Source organism: Gossypium arboreum, chromosome 2 (genome assembly GCF_025698485.1).
Source record: "Gossypium arboreum isolate Shixiya-1 chromosome 2, ASM2569848v2, whole genome shotgun sequence".
NCBI lineage: Eukaryota > Viridiplantae > Streptophyta > Magnoliopsida > Malvales > Malvaceae > Gossypium > Gossypium arboreum.
Window position 1 is genome coordinate 4,693,154 of NC_069071.1, and position 19,444 is coordinate 4,712,597.

Genomic DNA, 19,444 nt, shown 5'->3' on the forward strand with positions numbered 1-19,444 from the left:
GGCAGTGGTGAAGAAAAAAATAACTTGATTAGAAGAATTAACATCAAAATTTGAAAGTATAGTTCAATTCAATATCAAATCTATGGACCAATAACTTTATTTCCATAATTTGTGGTCTAATATTAGACTCCCAATAGGCAAAAAATAAAAAAATAAAAACCCTATTTTCACATTTATAGTTTGATAATTGACTTCTTTTTCTTTTTCCTATTTTCACATTCCATTAAATTTCGCCCTTGGATCAAAATGTTGTTTCTAGACCTAAATTTTGGTGAACGAAAAACACTTATAGTCAAAGCCGAAGAACAAATAACATTGAATATTATATATAGTCCATGCGATGCTTAAATTTCCTTTAACATAAGGTTCCTCTTATGACTTATTCTACATTGATGACTCATAAATTCCTTTTTAATTAAAACCATAAAGGAGAATAAAGATGTTTTTACATTCATATTTATTATTATTTAATTTCGTATATATTTTATTTATAAGAAAAGTAATATAAAATAGACCAATATTCTGGTTAAGAACGTAGTTATGAGTCCAGGGTCAAACAACCTAACAAAAAAGAAATTACAAACCTGTCATAATTCTAATACTACACCAACAAGGGGTCGTTCTTTCGCCATTAAAAAACTATAAATATACATACACAGATATTAGAATTCATTGATTTGTTTTTCGTTTTATGCTGACTCTGGTAAGGCGTTATTTCCTTAACAGTTTCTCCTTTATAAATGATATATAATTAAATCTTCGTTTTCATGTTTAGCATGTTTTTATTTTGTGGTTGTACAGTTGGATTAGTCCATTATGGAGAAGGTGGTAAACATGAGCCATTGGAGAAGAAAGCTTGTTTTGTGGATGATAATGGTGGTTCAATTATCACTGTTTCTCTCTGTTTCCTCTACTGAAATCCATGCCAGGTTCTTCCTTAATCTCTTCTCCCCCCCCCCCCACCCACCCACACATTTTTACTTTCAGCTTCGGGTTCGAGTTTGAGTTTTGCCTCCTGCTTGACTTTGGGTTTAATCCAAATCGTTGTTTCCTCATCTGTTTCACAAAGTATTGAGTTTTCGAGCTTTAGGTTTAGGGGCATCATAGCCTTTTTCACACTTAATCTAAACCACAAAGGCAAGATTAAATTCTTACCGGTTACCACCATAACTTGGTAATAGAGTTGGTATCTCAACAGTTCCACATCCTCCCTTTGACAATTTGTTTTAATACAAATTATTTTTCTAGTATTATTTATGATGTCTCTAACCGATGAAATCAAGTTCAAGTGTAGATATGAATAAAGACATTTGAAACGTCAAAACAGTTTAAGTAAAATAAAAGAGCTGGAGAATTATAGCATACGTTAGTCATACTTTTCCAACAAAAAATTAAAGTTAAAACTTTTCCATTCTTTTTTGCCCTTTTTAGAATTGTTCATATACTTCAAAATTATTATTATGTTGGATTAATTGCAGAAAACTCCTAAAGGACAACGACATTAACACTAATGATGTCCGGTTACACATAAGTGATCGCCAAGTAAGATTCATATTCTTACAATGTTCTTATAATTTGTTTCTTGTTTTTTTTCATTATTATGATTAACTTTTTTTTATTTATATTTCAGGTGATTATTGATAATGGACTTGTTGAAGTCACTATTGAGAATCCATCTGGTTACTTGATAGGAATTAAATATAAAGAGATGGAAAATGTACTTGAAAGGAGAAACCATAATTCCAATAGAGGGTATTTAAATTTTCTTGAGTTTTAAATAATTATCCTTTTTTTTTTTTGTTTCCATTACTTACATTTTATGTTTTAGGTACTGGGACATTGTGTGGGATGATGATGCCTATGACAAGTAAGTTTTTAAACCCCAAATAATAATAAATTTTTTTGACATACTCTATCTTCATTTAGAAATTAAAACATTTGTTTTAGGAACTAATTTAAAATTTTAATGATAATTTGAGGATGTCCTGTTTTAGGAACTAATTTAAAATTTTAACTATAATTTGAGGTTGTGAAGTGGAATTAACTCACATTTTAACTGTTTAATGTTCCATAACAGACTGGAAACTAAACACGTCGAGGTCATTACACAAACTAATGACATTGTAGAGCTTTCCTTTACCAAAACATGGAATTCTAAAAACCATGGAAAGACACTTCCCCTGAACATACAAAAAAGGTACATAGTCCGGCGCGGCATCTCGGGGGTCTACATGTACGGTATTTTCGAGCGCCAGGAAGATTTTCCGGAAGCTCATATGTACCAAATAAGGATTGCTTTCAAGCTCAAGGAAGACAAGTAAAATACATGAACCCTTGATAACAACTATATATATATATGGTCCATGTGTATGTCACACTATTTATTTTTCGAATTAGGTTTCGGTTCATGGCGATATCGGACACAATACAACGGGTCATGCCTCAAAGTGAAGATCGGATCAAAGGTCATAGTAAGCCTCTTGACTTCAAAGAAGCTGTTTTATTGACAAATCCGTCAAATCCAAATCTTAAAGGGGAGGTAATAATTTTCTTATAATCTTTTAAAACAATTAAATCACATGTAAAATAATGTTTTAACTAAGTGCCTTAAAAAGGACAGGTTGATGATAAGTATCAATATTCTACTGAGAATAAAGATAACAAGCTTAACGGTTGGATATCGGACTACGATGCTGTCGGTTTTTGGATAATGACCCCTAGTAATGAGTTTCGAACCGGTGGTCCGCATAAACAGGACCTTACTTCTCATGTCGGTCCGACTGCTCTTTCGGTAATTCTATTTATAAGCCTAATACAAACCTTTTTTTTTATAATGTTTGTCATAAAATCGATTTGATTCGATTTAATTTTCATGATTTAGATGTTTGTTAGTACGCATTATACCGGAACCGAAATTGACACATTCTATAAGGAAGGAGAGGCTTGGAAAAAAGTTTTTGGTCCGGTTTTGATCTATCTTAATTCTGCTTCTTCAAAGGACGATGATTACCGCAAGATCCTGCGGGATGATGCTAAAAGACAGGTTTTTTTATTGCTATTTTAATTTCAGTCCCTGTTTTCCTTTTATTTATTAATATATTAAATAGTTAAATTTTAGTTTTGGTTCTTCTGTTTTTTGTTTTTCTATTATTATACAATTCGTAGTTAGTCAAAATAGTTAATACCTTAAAAGAGACCAAATTATGTCAAATTAAATCACAAGTAAACCCTAAATATGAGCATAGTAGAGGGACCAATACCAAAATTTTCTCATATTTAATTATAATAACAATTTAAACTCTAATTTTTATTTTTATTTTTAGTTGAGTGAAGAAATTGAAAGTTGGCCTTACAATTTTACTCGATCAGAAGATTTTCCTCACTCTCAACAACGAGGACAAGTTAATGGACAACTGCTAGTGCAAGACCGGTATTTGTTTAGTTAGCCCTTCTATTTCTTCATCTAATTCAATTTAGTATTGCATAAATCTTATCTTTACTTTAATTTTCTTTGTGTTTAGGTACATGGATAAGCAATTAATGCAGGCAAAATCTGCCTTTGTGGGGTTGGCCGCCCCTGGAGAGGTTGATTCATGGCAAAAAGAAGGAAAGGTTAATATTATGAACAAATTCTGCATATTAATCCCTAAATTTAAAAAGTTTCCAAGTACACCCTCAAACTTAAGTATTATTCTAATCAGGTCCTTCAGTTAGCCTACCAGCTTATGTCGAATATAAACTGATAACTAGACTCACAAAAAGACTTGATTGAAACGTTACTTTAATATGAAGATTCAACTGATTTTATAATGTTATTGTTTTGTCTACAGGGCTACCAATTTTGGACTCAAACCGACAAGATTGGTCGTTTCAACATAAAAAATGTCCGACCAGGGGTGTATAATTTGTATGCTTGGATCCATGGTTTCATTGGAAGCTACAAATTAGATCTCAATATCACTATCCAACCAGGTTAATTTCATATATTATTGGTCTCTTTCAATTATAACTTTCATTAGAGATTGGTTCCTTAAATAAATGTTTGAATACCAGAAAATAAGATCGAATTGGGTACACTTATATATGATCCACCAAGAAATGGACCAACATTGTGGGAAATTGGAATTCCAGACAGGACAGCGGCCGAGTTCTTCATACCTGAACCATACCCACAATATGTCAATTCAATTACCAATGATGGCGCAGACAAGTAAGCTCTTTATGTCTTAACACCATGGTCGAGATTCGAATCCCTTTTTTGCCTAAGATTTCAACATGAATTTTTAATTTTTCATTAACTTACTATTTAATGTTATCATTACAATGAACAGATTCAGGCAATATGGATTGTGGGACCGATACTCGAATATTTATCGTGATAGTGACCTTGTCTACACTGTGGGTGCAAGCAACTATTCAAAGGATTGGTTCTTTGCTCATGTTCCAAGGTGCCCTTTTTTTTAACTCACTAATTCATCAACATCTTCGAATGTTTTTCATAGTTGATTTAGATATATTGGGTTTAATTTTGGATTGGATCAGTTTGTATCAAAGTAATTTAAGTTTTAGAATTTACGAATTAATTTAAGTTTGAATTTCAATCTAGTATTTAAGCTGAATCATTTAGAATTTGGATCATTTTAAGTTATTAGTTCTAATCATTTTTAATTTGGATTATTTTTAAGTTTAAACGAATCAAGAGTGCGGACTTTTATAATAAAATCGAGTTAGATTAAGTTTGGATCCAAGTTACTTGACTAAACTTTTTAAGTTCATATTAAAATTTACAAGTCTAATCCTAGGGATGTAACTTAAGAGCCCCTCAAATTTTGAAAATTTTAATTTGTCTTTTTAAAAATTTTAATTGAAGCTTTTAAAATTCTTGAAAATTCCAATTAGTTTTCTCAAAATTTTAAAAGAAAATTAATTAAACTCCTTAAATTATTTTAAACTTTTTTCTTAACCCCAAAACTTAATGCTATATTACGCCACTGTCTAATCCATTTTTGATCCTTGTCAATTACAGGAAAACCGGGGACGATAGGTACCGACCAACAACGTGGCAAATCAAATACAATCTCCAAGATGTAAACAATAGAGGAACCTACACTCTCCAAATGGCAATAGCAGCAGCTTCTTTTGCAGAAGTAGAGGTACATAAATCTCATCTCACATTTCCGTCATTTATCGGAGATATCTTTTTCACTTAATTTCACTATTTCAACCACTTATTCACGAATTGGCGTCTACAGGTTCGATTCAACGATCCAAATTCCGATCGACCTCATTTTACAACCAGAAGAATCGGTTACGACAACGCCGTACCAAGGCACGGGATTCACGGATTGTACAGATTGTACAGCATTGAAGTACCTGAATATAGATTTCGTAAAGGGAACAACACAATATATCTAACTCAGACAAGAAGTGACAACCCTTTTGAAGCTGTAATGTATGATTACATTCGATTAGAAGGGCCTAATAGTTTAGTTTAAACGATTAGTTAATGTTATCAAATGTGCATTAGGATGGTTCTTTTGTTCTTTTTATTTTTATTTTATTTAATTTTAGTATGATTGTAATTCCAGCCTTGATTTCTATGATTTTAGCAACCATTCAATTGTATATTGAATATAATAAATTTTATGAATTAAATTATAAGGCGTTTGGTAAACAGAATTTTGAACTTTTTTTAATTTATTTGAACAAAAATAGAAGATTGAGTAATTAAACTCTCCAATTGAGATAATATGCCGATGTAACCTATTTTAACCATTGCAAAAACCACCTTATCCATCATAATTGAGATGGTTGAAGCAGGCCATTGATTAAATCGATTAAATCAGTTTGAACCAACTTTTGTTCATCTCTAATCACAGTTAACCTTAGGAAATAATTATATCATAAGAATTTTTTTCATGCACATAAATGTCTTGAAAAAGAGAGGCTATCACAATGCATAATTGAACATGAAAATTTTAAAACAATTCAAGTACTCCAACAAATTTTATTACATAGTAAAGGAGATGAAAACTACTGGAATTAATTTAAGACTACGGGGACTGGTCTCGATGGTTTTTATATCTAAATGGAAGGGAAACATGTAACGTCCCCTAACCTCATACCGTTGCCGGAACAGGGTTAAGAGACATTACCAGTCAGTACAGTACAATACAGACATTAATTAAATATAAACATTCAGACTCATCATAATTTTAAGATGCCGTCCCTTTAATGGGCCCTCGCGGTCTAATATGAATAGTAAAATCAATTCGGAACTAATTTTGAATTACTACGAATTTTTCTTTCAAATTTCAAATTCATACTATATACCATTGCCAACCATAATTTACTTATTTTATCAATACTTTCACAACCTAAATGACTCTCATAAGACATCCTAGGTACATGCCATTACCAATACTCAACATACTTTACCTCATTGAATTCGGGATCAGCCTGGGATGCTGATTCAACGGTTTAACCTTAACCTGCGCACAGAAACAAACCGTACGCTGAGTATACACTCAGTGGTATTTCTATAATCCGAACACTTAAACAATTATAAAACATATTAATTTTTATATATTGAACTATTCAAACTCAATGAGTATTCAAACATTCACTTTCCAACCAATGTTTTGTTCTACTTTAAATTCAAAATCATTTATTATTTTTCAATAGCAATTAATCAATCAGTAATATTCATTAACAACCAATCAATCAGAACGATTATTTTTTCAGTAACAGTAAGTTATTCGGTAACAATCAATTATTCGGTAACAATCAATTATTCAATAATAATCAGTTATTCAGTAACAATTAAATTATTCAATAACAGTCGATCTTTCCAGTTCCTTTATTTACCCCTATTAACATGACTCGGACTCGAGGCGGATACGGATCCAACCAGACACCAAGACGGCACATAGTGGCTCATGGCAAGTAAATAAAGAATATGAGAGTAATACGGTACACGAGTACCTCATCCGAACAAATCCGAATAAAGAATAAGATGCGGTACACAGAGTACCTCATCGGAACAAATCCGAAACAATAACAGTAACTGTAACAGTAACAATATCCGACACACAATGTGTCGAATCGGTAACAGTAACGGTAACAGTAACAGTAGTCGGCACATAAGTGTCTGATCAGTAAGTCGGCTAAAACCCGTACTCTTTCATATCCTATGGCATGCCAACTATATCCGACTAGCCCGACTAGTCAATAGGGTATTTAATTCACTTTTCAGTTTTCAATTAATTCATATTTTAATTAATTAATTATATTTTTTTTTTCAATTCAATATAATTCCATTCACTTTTCACTAATAAATATTCAATTTCACAATAAACACATGTTCATAATTATTTCACCACATTTTCAAATCAAATCATTTCAATAAAACACAATACCAATAATTTATACTTTGATTATTTATCATAACATTCAATTAAAATACAACAATTATTAATTAAATTCACCCTTCAATTTCAATCAATATTCATTTTATTTCAAATAATTTAATCAATGCACCTACCATACATAATAAATAATAAATTTAATAATTAAATATTAAGTTCGGGTTATAGAAATACGAATCGTAATTTTCAAGCTAACTCCCGTTGACTTTGTCTTGTCCTTTCTTAGCCGAGATTTTCGATACCACATTGACTACGAAATTAATACAATTCATAATCATTAATACATTACTAATTTATATCTTGACTTACAGAATTCTAAATTAAGATTTGCTAATTTTCCCTGAAACTAGACTCACAAGTATTCTTACCATAAAATTTTCAAAATTTTTGGTTTAGTCATTAAGTACAGTTTATTCTTTAAATTCACCCCTATTCTGCTGTCTAACAGTTTCGACCCTTCTTCACTAAAAATTAATTATCTCACATTACAGAACTCGGATAATATTCTCGTTGATTTCTCCTGAAAATAGATTCATTATGGATTCTAAACATATAACTTTAAGCCTCTAATTATTTTTCTATAATTTTTGGTGATTTTCCAAAGTCGGAACAGAGGAACCCGAATTCATTCTGATCTTGTCTCACAAAATTCATTATATCTCATAATTTACAATTCAATTGCTTATATTGTTTCTTTTATAAGAAACTAGACTCAATAAGCTTTAATTCCATATTTTATTAATCCTCTAATTTAATTTATACAATTTTTGGTGATTTTTCAAACTTAGACTACTGCTGCTGTCCAAAATAGTCTTAGTGCAAAATGTTGATTTTCTACTTTTAATTTCAATTTAATCCTAACTAAATTCACTTACTTTTCTATCTTAATTCATACTTTATTTCTACTCAATTTTTAACCAAACTTAGACATAATTATCTATTTTTCATCATAAAACCATAATTTCGAAATTCTTTCAATTTAGTCCTTAAAGCATAAAACTTATGGATCACTTTACAATTCAACCCTTATTTCATTTCTAACTTGAATTTCTATCAATTTAGCCATTAATTCATCATTTTACTCAACATGAACATTATCTAGAAATCTAATAACTTTCAAAATATCAACTTAATTTCATCAAAATCTTGTTCTAAAGCTTCTAAAACATCAAAATTAAGTAAAAAGGGCTAAATTGACTTACCAATTAAACTTTCAAACCTTGAAATCTCAAAATTTCCCTTTTCTCCCTTTCTTTCTTTTCTTTCCTTCCTTGCTCTCTGTTTCATTTCATTCTGTTTCTTTTCTATCTTTTTTTTCATTTCTTTTCTTTTGTTTTACTTTATATATATATATATATATATATATATATAATATATTAACTTAATAAATATTTAATTAATATCAAATATTTATTTTACATTTTATCCATTTATTATCCACACACTTGTCATAATTTAATATATTTATTACATAAAAATCTTATAATATAAATATTTAATTAATAAATATCTTTTATAAATAATAAATATCTACTAATAATTAAATATACATATTACAAATGTATGTTTTCAATTTATTACACATGTATTTTATAATTACCACACATTTGTCACCATTTTAATTTATTTTATAATATAATATAATATTAATATTAATTAATAATTATAGCAATAATTTAATATTTAAATAAATATCTATTTATTATCAAATACTTGTATTACAAATGTGTATATTTTATTTATACACTTATATCAAATCATTTTCATACACTTGTCTTTCTTTTATTTATTTATCATATAATATCAATTTAATAATAATAAATACATTAATACTTACTTAAATAATAAGTAAATACATACATGTATTACAAATGTATGTAAATTATTTATCACACATGTATTTTATTTTATCACACACTTGGCACTCACTTTGGCTTATTTGCTTATTTAATCCCCTCAATTTTCTTTATTCTATAATTAAACTTTCACACTTCATTCAATTTAATCATTTTATCCATTTATCCTTAATTAAGCTAAATTTACTTCATTAAACTCTAATTAACCACTCGACTAACTTCATAAATATTTTTAATAATTATTTACTAATCCATTTTTTTCAGAAACGGAGATCTGAAAATACATTTTTCTGATAACCTTAAAATTCAGGTCGTTACATTTCTCCCCCCCCTTTTATAAATTTCGTCCTCAAAATTTACCTGAGAGAGGTGGGGGTATAAATACAAAGATCTCGCTGTTTCTCTCAGTTCCCGTATTGCTTCCTCAATATTATGACATTACCGCTCAGGCTAGTATCTCAACCGACTCTTTTTCATACTATAGATTACATCAAATCTCAATATCCTTTGTCGATATAACATGCAAGAGATCTGATCTATATCATCTTCTGAGCTTCAAATCATGAAAAATTATCATAAACTTTCTGTAACTTCAGAAGCAAAACCAAACAATATTTTACCGGTCTGACTTTTCTACAACTTCACATAGCCCAACAGAATAAGAACTTAATTTCTCTTTCAACCTGATCTTTAAAATTTTCTTTCAAGGTGAATCTCTAAGAAATACCATATCACTAACAAAATACTTAATATCCCAACGTTTCAAGTCTATATATAATTTCTGACTGACAAAACTGCTTTCAGTCTATCTCGAATCACTTTCGTTCAATTTCCATATAGAATTTCCAACAATCAAATACTGTTTTTAAAGTATCTCGAATTATGTTCATTTTTCTTTAGTTTCACGAATCAACCAGCTCCGTATATTCTTTTCTCATGGTATTCAATCAGATCCCATGCAGTTTTATATTCATAATCATTCAGAACTTCATACACTGCTGAAAACTGTTATCACGTACCCAGAACTTCTTGTTCTTGTTCTATAATCAGAGTATAAACTACGTATCTCAATCAGAAATAATAGAAACCACCATATCATGTAATCTGATAATCTCAGAAACCTATATTTTAGATAATTATTAAGTAAGAAATGTATTCATACCTGAATAGAATATGCAGAGTTTGCCATACCTTCGACGATTATTCATATACCGTCTTTCTTTTTTTGAAGATCGAGATAATTCCAATTCAAACCTGTAACATCCTGATTTCTGGGTTTTTCGCGATTCCTGATATTTTAAGTAAATTTCTAAAATTTGGTATGTGATGATGGAATTCATAATTTGGGTATGTAAATGGGCTTATGGAAGGCCCATGAGTTGGCCAAAACCCGGTAGAATTTTTTAAATTTTGGACTTAGGAGTTAGGGGTTCTGGCTAGGTGCCCTTATATTAAGTTTTGGGTAAAGTGTATCACAAAAAGAGCTTTGGTAAAGTGGCAAGGGTGACGCCACTAAGCTCCTAAAAAGGTGGCGTGTGGGCATAGAGGAAGACCTGGGTTCGATTCCCTATGTTGGCAAATAAGAGTATTTATTTTTGTGTGCAGGAAGGGTAAGTGTTGGAACTTAAGTGGATTCTGTAAGAGGAGAGTTGGATCAAGTCAAATGCATAAATTAAGGAGGGATAAGGGAGAGATTTAGGGATGTGATAGGGAGATAGAGTTGGTAGAATAAGGGAGATTGGAGAGGGATTTTCGACAAGGGGCATTAGGTTAGTAATTTGGCATTAGGGTCTTAGTTGTGCCGATTTCTTCTTTGGTGTGTAGCCTTTTCTCTCTTTTCTTTTCCAGCCGAATCTACCTCCCTCCTATTCATTTTTCTTCCTTTTCTTCTTTCAAATCAGCCCACTATTTCCTCAATTCATCATTGTTTCTTTCCTTATCTCTATTTTTGCGAAGTCGCAAAAAGTCAAATCGATGAAGATAGGGGTGTCGATTCTTTGTGACCAGCAACCTTTTTCTTCCTTTTCAATAGTTGGCGTTCGGTTCCTTTACCTTTTAGACATCCGGATTCAAGAGGAGAAAGGCGTGGTAAGTGTTCAAACTCTAAACAATTCCTAGTGTAGCTTTGGCCAAAAGCCGAAACTCCAAGTTTAGGGAGATGGCCGAATATGGGCATAGACTCTATGGGGTATTCTTTTAATATTTTTGGTTTATTTATTAAAGGAGCAGCAAGGTGTAGTGTCGATTTGGAGTAGCTTGGATCACGGAGTAGCTAGGCCTAGTCATCAATCGCGACAAAGGTAAGGTGCCTAAGGCCATTATGGATGGTGGTAGAATGTGTAAGTGTTAATATTGGAAAGTTCTTATTTTGGTTCAATTATTGCGAGCTGATCTAGTTAAACAATTGATTATAGGAGAAATCGCATAGGAGATCTCGTCAAGGAAAATCGCAAATCGGTGTGTAACGAACCCTTTTCATAGCTTAAAGCGATAAATGCCGAAAAGCAAATCTGAAAATTCGGCATTTCGAGGACTTATGAGCAATGACGCTCACTAGTTAGTTAGAATCGATGAGACGATGATCGAGAACGATGGAAGCGGTAAGAGTGTGATTTTTGGCGTTCTTGGTAAGTTGGGCCTCGAGGGGTCAAAGTGGGGCCCATTGGGCTTTCGGGTCCATTTGGGTAAAATTGGTAGAATATGAAAACTAGTTAAATTGCACATCGAGACTGATAAAACCATTATGGCATATAGGCTAAATGGGCCTAGATGACGAAATTGGCTAAGTAGGGCCCATTAAGGGTTTTAGGCCCAATAACTCGTTTTCGCTAAAAATGGGCCAGAATCACTGGTTGCACCCATGAATTGTTAAGTAATCATTAATAAACATGGAAACCCTAATTTTTGGTAAAATTACAAGATTACCCTTATAATATGAAAATGACCGTTTTGCCCCTAGGTAAAAATAACCATTATACCCCTAGGGTTTATGTATGATTTTAATACATGGGATTTTGATAAATATGGTATGTATGATATGCACATGAAATGTATGATACGCACATGATATGTATGATATGCACATGAGGTAATCATAAATGCATTGGGTTGGGTTGTTATATGGATGGAGGAAGTGAAAAGGGCTTATGCCCGATTATAAAAGGGCTTATGCCCGATTATTGAAAGGGCTTTGGCCTCGTTATTAAAAGAGGCTAGGCCTCGGTTATATGATAAAGACTATCTTGCCAAATGGAGAGTTTGGCGGGGTGGGTCGAGTTAATCCCACATGGTGTGTTGGTTGGTACGGTGGAGAGTAGCGGATGGTGGGTTGAGTAGTCTCCCAAATGGGTTGCATTCTTTCATTGAAATTATATGTGACATTGAAATGGGCCTAAGGGCCATACCATTTCTGATAAAGGCTTCGCCCGATATTATGAAATATGAAACATGAAAAGGCTTGACCCATATTATGAAATATGAAATCTGAAAAGGGCTACTGCCCGATGCATGATTGAGATTGGATTTGGGCTTCGACCCATAGGTCGTTATTGTTTTGGGCTCGAAAGGGCTTGTTGCTGTGAGTTTCCAAACTCACCCCTTCCTTAATCTTGCGGTGAGCCTTGATGTGAGGACTTGGTAGGAGAGGATTGAGTGGCTACGGTGATCATCTTTGGGCTTTTAAACAAGTATTGGTTTTCATTTTAATTACTTTAATTATTGTTTACTTTTGGGTTGTAATAAGGCCAATTTTAACTTTCCTTTCATTTTTTTGGGATTATTTTAATTTTAATAACTTTAAAAAATTGGTTAATAATTATTCAAATGGGCTAGACTTAGGGCGTCTTTTCAAAAGCGATATTTGTTTTAAAATATCTCAACATCACGATTAATCGATTTATCAAAGACGTCCACTTAAACAAATTTAAACTCGATATAACAAAGTGTGGCTATGGTTGTGGGCATGTCTAGGATTGGTTCCAATCAAAGAGCTTGGTACTTAGCGACCTTCATGGCTCACCTCCTCTGTCTCGGATACCTACGGTGCCCGACTTCCATACACTTTGTTAACTCAATAAAATATATGGTGTTTAAAACATTAAAACGAAACGTGGGTTTTCAACTCCAATGTGGCACGTCGATTCGGCAATAACGTCTGAAATTTGGGTTTGGGGTGTTACATTTAGTGGTATCAGAGCCTAGGTTGCAACAACTCGGCTGTGGATCGGGTCCAAAAATGTTTTCGAAAACTTAGGCCTAAGAAGGGTATTTTTTTGAAAATAGTTTTTGAAAAGTTCATTTTAAATATGGTTGCGGAGAAATATAGGTAAAAAGGGTACCAATTTTTCTATTTTAAATCAAGAGTTCAAAATAAAGGGAGTTTTCAAATCAAAGTTTTGAATTACTATTTTCGATAATCAAAACATGTTTTTAAATGGATTGGAGAAAGAAGTGGCGCCTTGAATCCCGGCACCAAGTCTGTAAGTATATTTTCCTTACAATATATGATATTGATATTATGAATAGTCTTTGAGACCCTACTATGAGACTTTAGCTAGGGTAGAGTAAGCAGTAGGAATGAGGCTGTAGCTAGGCTACGATGATCTGAAAAATCCTTGAACTGCTATATCTACATAAGACATTTTCTTAATAAGCGGTGGAGCGTTATACTAATTTCATAAAATTCATAAATCGAGATAATTCGATATGAGTACTAGAGGAGCTCGTGGGCGAGGCCGCGGATGTGGTCGCGAAGGGTGCAAGTGAATCTTCATCCTCGGGGCATAGGCCGGTGAGGAGCCACCGTGCCGCAAGCAACGAGACCGGGTCTTATGATCGGGTGCATGGGGATGACGCTTTATCCCAAGCCATGTTAAGGGTTTTAGAAAGAGTGGCTAGAGCTAGTCTTGGGATGGTGAATAAGGGTCTATATCGGAGCGACTCAAGCCAACGGAGCGGAGGTATTTAGGGTGTATCTGGAGTGGCCCGAATGTGGCGAATATTGGTGGAGGCAACAGAGCGGATCATGGACGACCTAGGCGCTCGGTGGAGCAAAAGTGAGGGAGCTGTGCCATTTGCTACGTGACGAGGCATATCGATGGTGGATCACCGTAAGGAGAGTACCCCAATTGAGCAAGTAACACAGGAATTGTTCAAAGCGCCTTTAAAGGGAGGTATGTTGAAGCAAGCTATGTGGATGCTCGTCGAAAGGAATTCTTGAATCGACTCAAGGTGATAAGGCTGTAGCAGTATGAGGCGAATTTTGAGGTGAGTCGATATGCTAGTGGTATAGTGGCAACCGAATATGAGCGCAGATGTCCGCTTTGAGGATGGTCTCGCGATAAGCTTAGGATATTGATAGCTCCACGGAGGGCGTGGTTTTTCTGCGTTGGTAGAAAAGGCTAAGATAGCCGAGGAGGTGAAGCGGAGTGAGCGTGAGAATCGTGAGAAGGATCGACCCAGATTCAAGAGGATTTGAGACCTCAAGTGCCACGAATCGAAGTGTTAAAGAGCAAGGATAGAGGAACCGGTTCGAGCGGTTCGATAAATACTTATAGACATCGAGCTTGCGAGGACTGTGGTAGGGTGCATATGGGAAGTCTTGGAAGCGAATGGAGCATGTTTTCGATGTGGGTCAAAAGAGCATAAGTTCGAGAGAGTGTCCTCGGAGGGCAGCTCGGGAGTGGCAGCGAGCAAAGGGATGTCCAACCACGGCAAGGAGGACCACCACCACGAGAGGGTCATGGGCAAGGTAGAGGTGGCAATGGTAATGGGCGAGGACGTGGGGCCCTGGCAGAGGTGCTGGTCATCTTTGAAGCTCGACAACCGGCGTTAGTTTATCTTTGCACGACGTCGTGAGGAAGGTGGCGCTCGATGTTATAACTGTACGTTCTTCATTCATAGCATGCCTTACCTTGCTTTGATTGATGTGGGTTCCACCCACTCATACATTGCTTGTGATGTATCGGGGCTTTGGATGTGCTTCACGAGAAGGCGTGAGTGGGGTATCGATAATAAGTCCATTAGGACATTCGGTTAAGGTAGATAAAATTTTTAGGCGATCAAGTTAGGGACACAAGATAAAATCTTTGAAGGAGATTTGATGGAGCTGCCATTTCGGGATTTTGATCTTATTTTGGGAATGGATTGGTTAATTAAGCACAAGGCGACGTTGGATTGTCTTTGCAAGAGGATGGTACTAAGAAGCGTCGAAGATGAGGAGATAATGGTCATAGGGAACGAAGGATTATTTATCCAATGTTGTTTTGCGTTAAGAGCCGAGAAGTTGATCCGGAAAGGTTGTGAGGCGTGCTTGGCCTTTGTAAGTCAAGCGGGACTTGAGGAGATAACGGTGGAGTCGGTTAGGACTATTAGGGAATTTCGGGATGTATTCCCGGATGAACTTCTGGATTACCCCGAATAGAGAAGTCGAGTTTGGAATCGACTTACTACCGGAACGACTCTGTGTCCATTGCACCTTATCGGATGGCACCAAAGGAGTTGGTAGAATTGAAAGCTTCGATTCAAGAGCTGCTTTGGATAGAGGTTTGTAAGACCAAGTGTTTCTCCGTGGGGTGCACGGTCTTTGTTCAGTAAAGAAGAAAGATGGGACTATGCGAATGTGTATTGACTATCGGCGGTTGAATAAGTGACTATCAAGAACAAGTATCCGTTACCAAGAATCGATGATCTGTTCGACCAATTAAAAGGAGCCTCGGTGTTTTCTAAGATCGACCTTTGGTGGATATCATCAATTAAGAGTTAAAGAGGGGATATTTATAAGGCGGCGTTCGGGACTCGTCACGGACATTACGAGTTTCGGTAATGCCATTTGGGTTGACTAATGCACCGCGGCATTCATGGATTTGACGAATCGGGTATTCGGCCATACTTGGATCGGTTCGTAGTCGTTTTATTGATGATATCTTGGTGTATTCGGAAGCGGAAGAGAAGCATGATGAGCATCTTCGTAATATCTGCAAGTGTTAAGGAGAAGCAACTTTATACAAAGTTTAGTAAGTGCGAGTTTTGGTGAAGGAAGTTACCTTCTTGGGGCATGTTGTGTCTGCTGAAGGGATCAAGGTGGACCTCGAAAGATTGAAGCAATCTTGGAATGGAAGCCACCAAGTCGATATGAGATTCAAGTTTTACGGGGTTGGCGAGTTATTATCGGAGATTCGTAGAAGGATTTTACGTGATGGCGACCTTTATTAACGAAACTTATAAGGAAGGGAGCACCTTTTGTTTGGACAGATAAGTAGCAAGAGGCTTTTGAGAAGTTGAAGAAGGTTTTGACGGAAGCGCCAGTATTGATTCAGCCAGAGGCTGGTAAGGATTTCACTATGTACAGCGATGCGTCACATGTAGGTTTGGGCTGCGTGTTGATGCAAGAGGGTAAAGTGGTCGCTTATGCTTCACGACAGCTTAAGCCACATGAGGTGAACTACCCTACGCATGACTTGGAATTGGCAGCGGTAATCTTTGCACTTAAGATATGGAGACATTACCTGTATGGAGAGAAATGTATCATCTATACGGGTCACAAGAGTCTTAAGTACTTGCTGACTCAAAAGGAGCTGAATCTTAGGCAGTGAAGGTGGATAGAGTTGTTAAAGGACTATGACTGTTCGATTGAGGTACAGTCAGATTTGACCTTTGAAGAGGAACCTGTGCAAATACTTGATCGTGATGTCAAGGTGTTGAGAAAGAGGTCAGTCCCGTTGGTGAAGGTACTTTGGAGGAACCATGGCAAGGAAGAAGCTACTTGGGAGACCGAAGAGGCAATCGTCGTGATACCCTCAACTGTTTGGACTGTAAATTTCGAGTAGAAATTTCTTTAAGGAGGTAGAGTTGTAACATCCGATTTTTGGGTTTTTCGCGATTCACGATATTTTAAGTAAATTTCTAAAATTTGGTATGTGATGATGGAATTCATAATTTGGGTATGTAAATGGGCTTATGGAAGGCCCATGAGTTGGCCAAAACTTAGGTAGAATTTTTAAATTTTGGACTTAGGAGTTAGGGGTTACGGCTAGGTGCCCTTATATTAAGTTTTGGGTAAAGTGTATCACAAAAGAGCTTTGGTAAAGTGGCAAGGGTGACGCCACTAAGCTCCTAAAAAGGTGGCGTGTGGGCATAGAGGAAGACACAGGTTCGATTCCTGTGTTGGCAAATAAGAGTATTTATTTTTGTGTGCGGGAAGGGTAAGTGTTGGAACTTAAGTGGATTACGTAAGAGGAGAGTTGGATCAAGTCAAATGCATAAATTAAGGAGGGATAAGGGAGAGATTTTAGGGATGTGATAGGGAGATAGAGTTGGCGAATAAGGGAGATTGGAGAGGGATTTTCGGCAAGGGGCATTAGGTTAGTAATTTCGGCATTAGGGTCTTAGTTGTGCCGATTTCTTCTTTGGTGTGTAGCCTTTTCTCTCTTTTCTTTTCAGCCGAATCTACCTCCCTCCTATTCATTTTCTTCCTTTTCTTCTTTCAAATCAGCCCACTATTTCCCTCAATTCATCATTGTTTCTTTCCTTATCTCTATTTTTTGAAGTGCATAAAAAGTCAAATCGATGAAGATAGGGGTGCCGATTCTTTGTGACCAGCAACCTTTTTCTTCCTTTTCAATAGTTGGCGTTCGGTTCCTTTACCTTTTAGACATCCGGATTCAAGAGGAGAAAGACGTGGTAAGTGTTCAAACTCTAAACAATTCCTAGTGTAGCTTTGGCCAAAAGCCAAACTCCAAGTTTAGGGAGATGGGCGAATATGGGCATAGACTCTATGGGGTATTCTTTTAATATTTTTGGTTTATTTATTGAAGGAGCAGCAAGGTGTAGTGTCGATTTGGAGTAGCTTGGATCACGGAGTAGCTAGGCCTAGTCATCAATCGCGACAAAGGTAAGGTGCCTAAGGCCATTATGGATGGTGGTAGAATGTGTAAGTGTTAATATTGGAAAGTTCTTATTTTGGTTCAATTATTGCGAGCTGATCTAGTTAAACAATTGATTATAGGAGGAATCGCATAGGAGATCTCGTCAAGGAAAATCGCAAATCGGTGTGTAACGAACCCTTTTCATAGCTTAAAGCGATAAATGCCGAAAAGCGAAATGCCAAATTACGGCATTTCGAGGACTTATGAGCAATAACGCTCACTAGTTAGTTAGAATCAATGAGGCGATGATCGAGAACGATGGAAGCGGTAAGAGTGTGATTTTTGGCGTTCTTGGTAAGTTGGGCCTCGAGGGTCGAAGTGGGGCCCATTGGGCTTTCGGGTCCATTTGGGTAAAATTGGTAGAATATGAAAACTAGTTAAATTCGCGATCGAGACTGATAAAACCATTATGGCATATAGGCTAAATGGGCCTAGATGACGAAATTGGCTAAGTAGGGCCCATTAAGGGTTTTAGGCCCAATAACTCGTTTTAAGCTAAAAATGGGCGAGAATCACTTGGTTGCACCCATGAATTGTTAAGTAATCATTAATAAACATGGAAACCCTAATTTTGGTAAAATTACAAGATTACCCTTATAATATGAAAATGACCGTTTTGCCCTAGGTAAAATAACCATTATACCCCTAGGGTTTATGTATGATTTTAATACATGGGATTTTGATAAATATGGTATGTATGATATGCACATGAAATGTATGATCGCATATGATATGTATGATATGCACATGAGGTAATCATAAATGCATTGGGTTGGGTTGTTATATGGATGGAGGAAGTGAAAAGGGCTTATGCCCCAGTTATAAAAGGGCTTATGCCCGATTATTGAAAGGGCTTTGGCCCGATTATTAAAAGAGGCTAGGCCTCCGGTTATATGATAAAGCGACTATCTTTGCCAATGGAGAGTTTGGCGAGGTGGGTCGAGTTAATCCCACATGGTGTGTTGGTTGGTACGGTGGAGAGTAGCGGATGGTGGGTTGAGTAGTCTCCCAAATGGGTTGCATTCTTTCATTGAAATTATATGTGACATTGAAATGGGCCTAAGGGCCATACTGATTTCTGATAAAGGCTTGCCCGAGATTATGAAATATGAAACATGAAAAGGCTTGCCCGAGATTATGAAATATGAAATCTGAAAAGGGCTACTGACCCGATGCATGATTGAGATTGGATTTGGGCTTAGACCCATAGGTCGTTATTGTTTTGGGCTCTGAAAGG

The 19,444-nt window shown here is 35.3% G+C and overlaps 1 protein-coding gene and 1 long non-coding RNA gene across 2 annotated transcripts; one reads left to right on the forward strand and one right to left on the reverse strand.

Annotated features, from left to right (window-relative positions):
- Positions 1 to 554: 554 nt before the first annotated feature.
- On the forward strand, positions 555 to 5,679 carry LOC108466792 (probable rhamnogalacturonate lyase B). The gene is made up of 16 exons (XM_017767158.2): positions 555 to 703; positions 802 to 929; positions 1,479 to 1,542; positions 1,631 to 1,752; positions 1,829 to 1,867; positions 2,078 to 2,317; positions 2,398 to 2,539; positions 2,621 to 2,791; positions 2,882 to 3,043; positions 3,324 to 3,430; positions 3,522 to 3,612; positions 3,831 to 3,972; positions 4,054 to 4,210; positions 4,332 to 4,448; positions 5,027 to 5,153; positions 5,253 to 5,679. Exons 2-16 carry the CDS (start codon positions 817 to 819, stop codon positions 5,493 to 5,495), a joined length of 2,037 nt encoding a protein of 678 aa, XP_017622647.2. The 5' UTR covers positions 555 to 703; positions 802 to 816; the 3' UTR covers positions 5,496 to 5,679.
- A 284-nt stretch (positions 5,680 to 5,963) lies between these two features.
- Positions 5,964 to 8,744, reverse strand: LOC128285481 (uncharacterized). Its single transcript, XR_008275939.1, has 2 exons — positions 8,630 to 8,744; positions 5,964 to 6,491 (listed from the first exon to the last, which is right to left on the reverse strand). It is a non-coding gene; the product is annotated as an uncharacterized LOC128285481 (long non-coding RNA).
- Between the last annotated feature and the right edge of the window lie 10,700 nt (positions 8,745 to 19,444).

Bases quoted from the DNA above. Each gene is read 5' to 3' on its own strand.
- LOC108466792 (XM_017767158.2), top strand. From the start codon at position 817: ATGGAGAAGGTGGTAAACATGAGCCATTGGAGAAGAAAGCTTGTTTTG. The intron at 1,543-1,630 runs GTAAGATTCATA...TTTATATTTCAG, and splicing joins TACACATAAGTGATCGCCAA to GTGATTATTGATAATGGACT. The intron at 2,540-2,620 runs GTAATAATTTTC...TAAAAAGGACAG, and splicing joins ATCCAAATCTTAAAGGGGAG to GTTGATGATAAGTATCAATA.